At 32.3% G+C, this 10864-nt stretch overlaps 2 protein-coding genes across 4 annotated transcripts; one reads left to right on the forward strand and one right to left on the reverse strand.

The window, feature by feature from the left end:
* The first annotated feature begins 1924 nt into the window (after positions 1 to 1924).
* Positions 1925 to 4395, forward strand: LOC126697409 (60S ribosomal protein L23a). Of its 2 annotated transcripts, XM_050394405.1 has the most exons (4): positions 1925 to 2023; positions 2174 to 2229; positions 3332 to 3695; positions 4055 to 4395. In XM_050394405.1, exons 2-4 carry the CDS (start codon positions 2214 to 2216, stop codon positions 4137 to 4139), a joined length of 465 nt encoding a protein of 154 aa, XP_050250362.1. In that variant the 5' UTR covers positions 1925 to 2023; positions 2174 to 2213; the 3' UTR covers positions 4140 to 4395. The 2 variants fall into 2 exon arrangements, with proteins under 2 accessions (XP_050250362.1, XP_050250363.1); XM_050394406.1 differs by lacking the exon at positions 1925 to 2023 and having other exon boundaries at positions 2172 to 2229.
* Positions 4396 to 6538: 2143 nt separating this feature from the next.
* LOC126697416 (psbP-like protein 1, chloroplastic) lies at positions 6539 to 9865 on the reverse strand. 2 transcript variants are annotated; one of them, XM_050394409.1, is made up of 8 exons: positions 9691 to 9865; positions 9487 to 9589; positions 8782 to 8862; positions 8490 to 8572; positions 8219 to 8341; positions 8027 to 8098; positions 7208 to 7304; positions 6539 to 6854 (listed from the first exon to the last, which is right to left on the reverse strand). In XM_050394409.1, exons 1-8 carry the CDS (start codon positions 9754 to 9756, stop codon positions 6751 to 6753), a joined length of 729 nt encoding a protein of 242 aa, XP_050250366.1. In that variant the 5' UTR covers positions 9757 to 9865; the 3' UTR covers positions 6539 to 6750. The 2 variants fall into 2 exon arrangements, with proteins under 2 accessions (XP_050250366.1, XP_050250367.1); XM_050394410.1 differs by having other exon boundaries at positions 9487 to 9583; positions 9691 to 9857.
* Positions 9866 to 10864: the final 999 nt, after the last annotated feature.

Here is a 10864-nt window from a genome sequence, read left to right on the forward strand (position 1 = left end):
GGAATTATAGTTTGAATTCTATATTCCATTGTTGGAAGTTGTAACTATCAAACTAAAAACAAAATGTATTACATCACTTTACCAAATAAAGTGCAGTCTCTTCCTCTTTGAGAGGGAAAAAAAAAAAAAAAAATCTCCTACGATACCAAGAGAGAGGATTTTAATATTTTATTATTAGAATTGGGTTATGGTATTTGATTTGGTGGATTTCAAGTAATTTTCTAGTACTCATGTTATAATGCGATGTGTTACTCAATTTTTTTTTTTCATATAATAATAAGTCTCATTGATTATATTTATTATTAGATGTACTATTCATGTGAGACAATGAAGTACCATGCTACTGTATTCCAAAAATACCAATTTTTTTTCATAGATTTCAACCACAATTTCTTCAAATGCATTACAATCTTGTATGCTATCAACATTCAGAATTCAGGGGCAATCTGTGTTCTGTTGAAAATTTCATATCTTAGCAATACCATTGATAATAGAGATAATATAAGAAAAAATTAACACACAAAATTTACATGATTCAGCAATACAATTAAAAATAAAAGGGTTTTAATAATAATTTTATAATGCTTCAAAAAAAAAAAAAAAAAAAACACTAATCCAATGCATTGCAAATCAATGGAACCATTTGAGAGGAGTACTTAATTACATCCATTGAAAGACTGTCTCGTGTCAAATTATATGGGGAGCTTGGCATTGCAAAAGGAGTCTCTTCACTCTTGTATTACAAATGCAACCTCAACCTCTTTTAAATTTCTTTTCAAAAAAGTAAAAGCGTTTTGGAGGTGTTTTTTTTTTTTTTTTTCTTTAAAAGAAAACAATATGGTGATGAATGTGATTTTGGCTCTAATGACATTTTTTCATCTAAAATAAAGTAAGGTCTTAGCCAAGAGCCTTTGTAGTTTAGTTGACACTTTATAGTGTTTTCAATCAAAACATCTAAAGTTCAAACCTCCCATTCTCTAACTATCAAATTATCAACAAAAAAAATTCTAAAATCTCCTAACCCAAAATTCTAAAAAGATCTATACCTTAAGCCCTTAATTTTTATCATATACTATATATCATATATATAAACTGTCCTCTCTCTCTCTCTCTCTCTCTCTCTCTCTCTCTCTCTCTCTCTCAAATGGTGCATTATAAATATATTAAAATTATTTACATAATTAACTTTTAGTGGAACTCTATTACCAAAATTTTAAAAATTCTCTCCTATCTTATTTGTGTTATCAAGAATTTCTAATTTTTCATTAGCAACATGAGTGGTACACTTGTGTAATTATGCTCATGTAATTCTTTATGATATTATTCTTAATATTTTGAGAATTCGATGGTTGAATTATATATTTTTGTTAATTTTAATATACACACCAATTAATTTTCACGAATTCCTATATTTCTTATTATGGGAAAGTAGCTTTATTAAATGGTAATATTCCATCGTCTCTCTCTAACATTGGTTTTAGGTTAAAATTTAATTTAGTCTCTTGAATTTCACTTCAATAGTCACATTAGGCCTTAAAATTTTATTTTTGTCAATTTAGTCACTTATTTTTTTCAAAACGAATTCATCTAATCATTCTATCCAAATCATTTTTCTTTTTTGAGAAACAAAAAAAAAATTTTGAAATCGTTTTAACAATTTTTGAAAAAATATTTTTTTAAATATTTATAAGCAAACATATTAAATGGCATATCACATAAATGATTTCAGTTAAAATTTTAATAAAAAAATAATACTGCTTAAAAGGCAAAGCATACAACACAACACTTCCATGGGCCTAGAAATAGGTACAAAAGGGCAACATATATCCAACAAGCCCAAATACGTTATACAATATCCAAAGCCCATCCCAAAGCGGCAGCTAGGGCTTATGCTAAGTGCTCAACGTGACAAGGTTATATCGGTAATTCTGTTATCTATATAAAACTGCATTCATCGTCTCCGCTTGAAAACCCTACTCAGCCGCACTGTCTCTCTCTCTCTCTCTCTCTCTCTCTCACACAGGTTACTATCTCCTAAAACCCCATTTTCACTTTGCTCTTACTTCGATTTTCCTGCATCTAGATCTGAAAAATCGAAGTGGGTATTTGACAATATCAAAGACTAACCCTTTTTTCGTGCTTTTGTTTTTGCTTTGGTTTTTGTATTTTTTAGGTAAGGAAGTGATTTTGGATAGAGTTTTCTTCGTTTTGCAATGGCTCCTGCTAAAGGTACATTTCTCCTTCCAACTTGATCTTTTTATTTTTGTTTTTGGGTTATTCCAATGTTAATCTATGTATGTTTTTGGGTTTCTGCTTTTTACTATGGTGAGCAATCTACGTTTGTATTATCTTACAGGTGCTAAATATTAGATTCTGAGGCGAATGATTTGTGTAGTAATAAAAAAAAAATTGGTGATGGGTGTTTGTAATCTTATAATCAAATTGGCAGTATAAATATTTAATGGGTGTATAGCACATATATGTTTTTTTTTCTATGTATATAAGTTTCTGGTGTTCCTATGGTTATGCTATAGGATAGCGCAAAGCTTGAGATCCATAAAATTAATGTTTTTGCTGTAAAATTGGTACTTGGTGCGTTATAATTTCCTAATGCATACGTATATATTAGTGTGGAGGGAGGTTATTAATCCTGCTTTCTCTGTTGGAAACACTATCAAATGCCATTTGACCTAAAGGTCATTGGCTATGTTTATGTATTGTCGGGTGGGCGATGAGGTGGGGTGAAGGGGTGGGCTTTGAAAATCCTCTTCTTACATCTAACAACTTTAGTTGGGCATGTTGGGTCTATGTGCCATATGGATTATGGACTAGAGCATTTGGGGTCCTAATTTTTTATTTTCATTTGGAAATGAGGAATCCAAAACTCGGCAATGCACTCTAGCTCAATTAGTACCTCCTCCCCCTTGCCAGTGTTAGGTGGAGGGTGATGTCATGGGTTCAAGACCCATCGGATATTAATGCAACTTTACCGTAAAAAAAATGAGGATGCTGAAACTCCTACTTCAACGGTATGCTTTAGAGAAAATGTGTGGAAATCTCATGGAGATGGTTTTCTCTTTGATATACTCTTTGCCCGTTCATTATTTGTGTTAATTGTTAAACATCAGGGCAAGGAAAGTAGTTTTGTTAATAGGGATTCCTGTACTAATCAGTGTTTCTGTAAATTTGTTACTGTAAAGTGTTTCTGTATTGTTGATTTGTTTAGCACACATGAGCGTAACTCCTACCATGTTACACAATGAAAATGTTCACAGTATTCATGTTTATACCTTCTTGCTGTACTTGAGATTTAAAGCTTTATCTTCTACAGCTGACAGCACAAAAAAGTCTGATCCAAAGGCTCAAGCCTTGAAGGCTGCCAAGGCTGTGAAGTCTGGAGCAACCTTTAAGAAGAAGACTAAGAAGATCAGGACATCTGTCACATTTCATCGGCCAAGGACATTGAAGAAGGCAAGGAACCCCAAGTATCCTCGCATCAGTGCTCCACCTAGAAATAAGTTGGACCATTATCAGATTCTCAAGTTTCCATTGACTACCGAGTCTGCAATGAAGAAGATTGAAGACAACAACACCCTGGTTTTCATTGTTGACATCCGTGCTGACAAGAAGAAGATCAAGGATGCTGTGAAGAAGATGTATGATATTCAGGCCAAGAAAGTGAACACTTTGATCAGGTAAATTTCAGTAATTCACACCTAAGATCAGCAAGCAAGTTAAGTTGGTTTACTTGTTTTCTGTTAAAACGTTTGACATGATATATAAGAGAAGAAATCTGGATTGTTTTGTAATAAATTTGTCTTTTTTTGAAATCCTATTACTAAGATTTTTGGTGTTTTGTTACATGGGAAAGAGAGTGGACTGTCTACAACTTAATAAACCACTAATAATTCTGCTGTAGATTGAACAATCTGTGGTGCTACAGCTAACATTTGAAGCTTTCATCATTCTGGCACTTCTTATTGTTCTTTTACACTGCTTTCTATTTGCATAGACAAGGTTGGAAAATTTAGAGACTTTGATTTTTGTGCTGCAGGCCCGATGGAACTAAGAAGGCGTATGTTAGGTTGACACCAGACTATGATGCCTTGGACGTGGCAAACAAGATTGGCATCATCTAAGATATAACTTTGTATCCAGTGTCTTGAGCAAAGTGACTGTGTCCTTCCTTGCTATGACAGTTTTGATAGTAATGAGGCATTCTGTTAGGACTACAAATATCAGTTGGTTATTTAAATTTGTATTGGGATCTATATCTTTTTTACAACTTTTGCAATTGGATGCTGATTAGGATGATGTGAGTTATTTGTGGTGGTGATTTGCCATTGGTTACCCTATCTTTTCTATTTGCAATGCCATTTCTTCCGTTTCATAGAACCATTTTTGCTGCAAAACAGATGTGTATTAGGGGTGTGTTTGGACTGTGCTTATTTTGTTGAAAATACTGTAGCAAAATAATTTTTAAATGTGTGAATAATGCTGTGAAATCTATTTTTAATGAAAGTTTTGTTGAAAAAAGAGATTTGTGAGTCTTGTAAACAGTGCACGGGACTCACTGCATTTAAGAAATTATTTTCTTAAATGCGTTTCTCAAAAAAAGAAAAAAAAGAAAAAGAAAACATAGATGCAGAATCAGCCGTAGCCAAATGGATGCTAGATCAACTGTTTTTATGTTTACTTAGTCTTGTTTGCACTGTTCTGTAAATGGTTCCCCATTCGATACAACAGACATGGGAGCTATGGCAACACAAGAAACAATAGACATGGGAGCTATGGCAACACAAAGGCAGTTGATGTTTCATACAGAGGCTTGCGATGATTTGTACGTATTCTGCTAATGAATGAGATTATACATGGTGGTAATAGCAAAGAACTTAGGGAAATGAATGAGACTATACATGGTCGTAATGGCAGAGAACTTAGGACAATTAAATTTAAAATTTAACCATGTGGTTGCATTATTCATCGCAACACAAACAATGTTACGTTTCTCTAAGGACCATTAAATTCTAAAGCAGCGTTTGGATTGCGCTTAGAAGGAAAGATTTTTGTGTATTGCTGAAATTTTGGCGGGTTTCATGTTACTGTTTATTTACTTTTTGATACTATTTATATTTACTTTTTGATACTATTCATCACTTTTTTTACTAGTCATAATTATTTCAACTAATTTTTACCTTTATCTACAGTACTTTCCACAATAAATTTTCATTTTCAACAAAATAAGCAATATTCAAACATGACTTATTTTTCTATATAACCACATAAGCAATAGGAACCTAAAAAGCTTCAGTACTTGAGGAACTGTATCTTGCAATTTTATGTCTCAGCTGATCTGACAGTTTGATACCAACTTTAAACTTGGACTTGTAATTTGTGTTTTGGTCATCTCCGCTATCAACCAAACAACGTTACAGACCCAGACCTTTAAGATTTTGCACGATGTAATCTTTGGATTAGACCATTGTATTTTGCATGGCAGGCTTGGCTTGTTATATACTTTTGATGACGCACTTTTGCTGTGAAACGCAGTGACGTCTGCAAAGCATGTTTAGCAGAGTTTATCATTTTAGTGCTCAAAATAACTAAGTGAACTGGTCAATGGATGAGGTATGGCCTGATCAGCTTCCAGTCATCTAGCAGGGTTTATCATTGAAGTGTACTCTTTATAAAGTGGGTATATGATATGCTTAAGAATTTTGGTACTGTATAAAAAACTCACTCAATCTCTTTGTAAAGTGGGTTAGTTATTGTACCGGATCTTAATATCTTTATAAAGTATATACATGGTATACTTAAGAATCTCAGTATTGTATAAAAAATTCACTCATCTCTTTATAAAATGGGTATATTGTATACCTAAGAATCTCAGTATAGTATAAAAACTCAAAACTCTTTATAATGCGGATATATAGTATACCTAAGAATTTCGGTATAGTATAAAATAACTCGCGATATTTGTATTATTATCTTAAATTCATGCATAAATGTATCAATTGATATATCCACAAAAATTACAAATTTTTTATAGAGAAAAAAAGAAATGTATCAATTGATATATCCACAAAAATTAATAATTTTTTATAGAGAAAAAAGGGAATATATCTAGTGATATTATTTCTATTTTATCTGTTGAACACTGGATAATAATAAAAATTAAATATTAGTTGCCATGAAAAGCTTTGCGCCTAACTTGAGAATATAAGAAAGCAGCGATTGTGGGATTCTCCTCCATTATAATTTATAACCAGAATTTTTGAAATTTAAAATCTGAATTTCGGCACTCCTTTGGTTGCAAAATACCAACCCCAGTGGGAAATGAGACATGAAAGATACCAATTTGTGTCGTGTATAAAATAGACCACAAAGGATCTCATGTTTAAATAATGATTTAACAACTCAATGAAATGTTATTTTATATAGTCATCTTGACCAATTATTAAAATAAAACAAAAAGTCATCCTGGCCTTCAATAGGAATGAAAGATTTATGTGCATCATAAATTCATAATGTTCACTCATTTGGCAAAAATGCTTTCCTGCACATAGATTATATAACTTTCAATGTAATTTCATTATAGCCATTCCTCATCAATGCACTGCTTCTTAGTATGTAAAAATTGAACAGTACTAGTTACTAACTAGTATTGGCTCTTGGACAATTCAGGAAAATGCACTCGCAGTTCAGAAAATGGTCTCTTCCTAATGGAAATGAGAAAATTGAATGATAACATCAAACATTGAAAAGTTGGAAGGAGTCAACGATCGTGTGCAATTTGTCTTTCATCTTCTCCCACCTCCTCTCATTGGCCCCTGTAGTCAAAGTGTAGAACTTACCTGCCAGTATCAATGTGATTCTCAATTAAAACTGAAAAGCAGACTTTTTTACCAGAAAGAAACTTAATTTTTCAGTGCTACCCTAAGTTGATGGTATAATAAGTTGTTTCATGTGGGATATAGTCTGAAATCCTAGTGAGTAGTCGTTCTGGCCCAATAATGTTGTGAGGGAATAATTATGTGGATGTGAACCTGTCCTTAATCCACAATCAGTCCTTTCTTTCCCAAATAAGTAGTAAATCTATTAGGAGCAGGCGAGGGTCTGTGGCAGTGATAATGAGTAATCTCTACAGTGATGCTTACTCATGCACCTAAGAATCTCAACATATCCAAATATAGTAAGCACACCATACCATTGCCTATGGAGACTGTGCTGAGAGCATGGCGAGTGTAGTTTGGAGCCTTAGCAATGAACTCAAATGTGTAATATGCTTTCCCATCAACGTCATGCTGTAACATACAAAGAATGAATAATCAATCAACAATTTTGGAAGTAATAGTTGAAAACTTGCTCTATTCTTATGTGTGCTCTATTCTTATTTTAGAAGTACGGTTCCAGAATTGTGGAATTTTCCTCCCCTAATGACCTTAGCTGTAAAATCTACAAGTAGATGATAAAATGGCAGCCAAAAACGCAATATTGAGGGCAGCCTCATTGAGTCAGAACGGAATGAAAGTAGACTGGCATCTGTAATTATTACATAAACAAACATTTCATTATCTCTTCCTTATGTATTTGTACTTGGCCTAACTTATTGGAGTTTAAGGTCATAATTCTCAAAAAAAAAAAACAGTATAACTTTATTGTTGACATATGTGTACTCTTTTAGTGAAGAAAATAGAACAGATGAAAGAAAATTGACATATCATTGACTTATGAAGATAAATTTGGATTGGAGTTAAAGACAAACTAAGTATAGTAATCTCTGAGACTAAATTCAAACTGTAGTAGAAATAAACTTTCCACCAAACTTTTTTTTTTTTTTTTTTTTTTTTTTTGAGAATAACTTGCCACCAAACTTAAAAATGATCAAGTTTCAAAAAGAGAAGAGACTAATATAACGAATTTCCATATTACAGGGAATATTATATATACATTGCAGTGTATTAGCCATGAGCAAAACTATGTAAAGCACAATTCTGATTAACAAAGCTTATTAAGGGAGTCAAACCTCTGCTGCCTCAATTAGCTTTGTTTTTTGGGAAGGAGGGGCCAAGACCTTTGTGATCAATGTTTCGGCAATCTGTGATAATAGTATGTTGAGTAATTGAAACCTTATCATACACCAATATACACAGCAATTTAAGGAATGGACAAAGTAAGAATGGTTAAAGATGTTAATTCTACAGATTATAAGGCTAACCTCTTGTGCTGACCCAAGTTCTCGAATGTCCTGTTTGCTTGTTGGGATCACATTCACACTAACAGTTTCTAATGGTTCAATGACATCTTTAAAAACCTTGTCTTGACCTTCAACCACTACTTCCTGCCAACTCCCAATACAACAGAACATAGAGGAGCTACTCTTAACTTATGGTATTTAGTAGTTTACTGATAGACCAACCAAAAAAGGCTGACATGAGATACATACATTATAAACAAAAAAGAAGCACATAAAATGTGGCAAAGCACACCTGCCACCCAAATGGATAAACAAAAGAGTATCCATCTTTCTTGTCCGTGACTGACAAATATCCCTTCTTAGTTTCTGCAGCAACTGAGCCATATCAAGGGTGTACTCTTAGGATATCAGCCATCATTATTTAAGGAAACCAATGCACTGCACAAATAGCAGGCATTGCTTTCCTGGATGAGCACTACATTAGTACAAAGATGTGGAAAACCAAACTTCTTGAAAGGAAAACTTTAAAAGGGAGGCTTGAAAGAAGGTAAAATCCACAGCATATTGAGATTAATAATTCTTACAGGATTTGGAATTTTGATTGACCAGAAAAACCCCAGGGGCAACTGCCCCAATAGCTAGCACTTGGCGTCTCCCGGGTCTATCTGCCAAAATTTAAAATGAAAATTAAAAGGATATGTAGTCAATGTTGTATGTTTGAATGAACTTATTTTCATTAGCTTATTTTGATTATTATTCAAAAGTACAGTTGTTCATTGAAAAAAGAGAGATGCTTAAAAAAAAAACTATACTATTAAACAAAGTATAATGTGTGTACTTGCCTCTGTATACACTCACTCATACATAACATATACATACTCAAAAGAACAAACTAGAATCATGACAACCAACTGCATTCATGTGCCAAAGGCCATCTAGGCTAGAGACATAACAATAACCTATAAACTAATTGTATAAATAATTGACCTATTGGCCTAGGGACGAGGTAAAAGCCAAGACACTTTTAAATTAAATTAAATTAAATTTAAGATGGAGAAGTTTCAAACAACTCAAGAGAATTAACAATTCCAGTTGGACTCAATGAATTTATGGGGTTCTTTAGCATTAAATTAAAGAAAAAGAAAGTGCAAATATTGATTACTTGTACTGGATTTCCACGTGCATATCTAATAGAAAACAAATTGAGCCACGGTTTCATGTCTAATTTTTAAATACAAAGCAATAAATTATAATAATGCACATTTAAATTCAAGAAAAAATTAATCAACCTTGAGAAAGAGACCCAGTTGAGGAACTAGCTGCTTGTTCAGCTTTAATGAGAAAAGAAATGCCAGCTCTTCTACAACAAGGTAACGTGCTGTGCTTCTGTGACTAAGCCATAATAACATTAATATAACCAAATAAACATGTTATGAAAAAATAAACAAAAATTGAGAGACGAAGATAATGAGAGAAAGAGTGAGAGTGAGAACCTGAGGGAAAGAGTTGAGGAACAATGATGTTCTGTGGACTGAGGGTGAGTTTTGCAGAGACACCATTGTTGGTGATGATGGGGTTTTTGCTTGTGAACCTTTTAGGACTTAGAAAATCTTGGGTGTCTATGGACTTTGTGGTGGAGACTTTATGTTATCTATTTTTCTCTATCTTGGTCTACTTATCTGTTATAGTTTTGGTACTTGGTAGTTGGCTTCAAACATTTTGGACTCACTGACAATAGGCCTCCTAGATATGACACATCTTGTGGCTACATCATTAAGGTTTTTTTTTTTTTGTGTTTTTTTTTTTAATCTTTTTGTTCTTTCTTTTTCATGGAAAGAAATCCTTTTCTCTCATTTGATGTAAAAGGGAAAAAAAGGTTATTAGTTCCTTGAATCTTTAGTTGGATGGTTATCTTTATGTTCAACAAATAATGGAGGCCTTTTTGATAAAAAGCAAAATAATTGAGGCCTTCTTTTTTTCTTTTTTTTTTATTTAACCTCCATTCCTATCTTACTATAAAAGATTGGTATCTTTTCTTTGGGTAACATAAAAGGTCATGAATACATAATCTTGTTTATAAGATTAGACATCGTTGCTTTTGAATTGAATAGTTTATTGTGAATTGTCATGTTAAATTTATGTTCTTTTTATGTATCTTGATTCCAAAATTTGTTGTAATCTCTCAAATAAATTTGTGAAGACATTGTTTTGTCATTATCACCTAATTTATTATTAACTAACTTAAGAATATTCAATATTTTTATCTCTACTTCGGATGAATTTGTTTTCATCAATTTATTTAGCTTGGGGAATTTAAATTTCAAACCATACAGTTTAAGAGGTGTAACAAAATAAATCTTACTGTTTCAAAAAAAAAAAAAAGTCTTGCAGTTTCAAAAGCAATAACTTAAACCTTTGATGTTTTAAAAAATAATAAATTAAATCCTATAGTTTCAAAAGTAAAAAAAATTAAACCCTCGACTAATATTAAACCTCAAACAAAATGGGTTGATGTTTATTTTGCTACTTTTAAAAATTTCATGGTTTAATTTACTACATTCCTAAATTATAGAGTTTAAAATGTAAATTTTCTTCGCATAAAAAAAAAAAAAAATGTAAATTTTCTCTTGTGTTTATTATGTAAAGGTACTACTGTACATTAAAAAG

This window comes from Quercus robur, chromosome 8 (assembly GCF_932294415.1).
Source record: "Quercus robur chromosome 8, dhQueRobu3.1, whole genome shotgun sequence".
NCBI lineage: Eukaryota > Viridiplantae > Streptophyta > Magnoliopsida > Fagales > Fagaceae > Quercus > Quercus robur.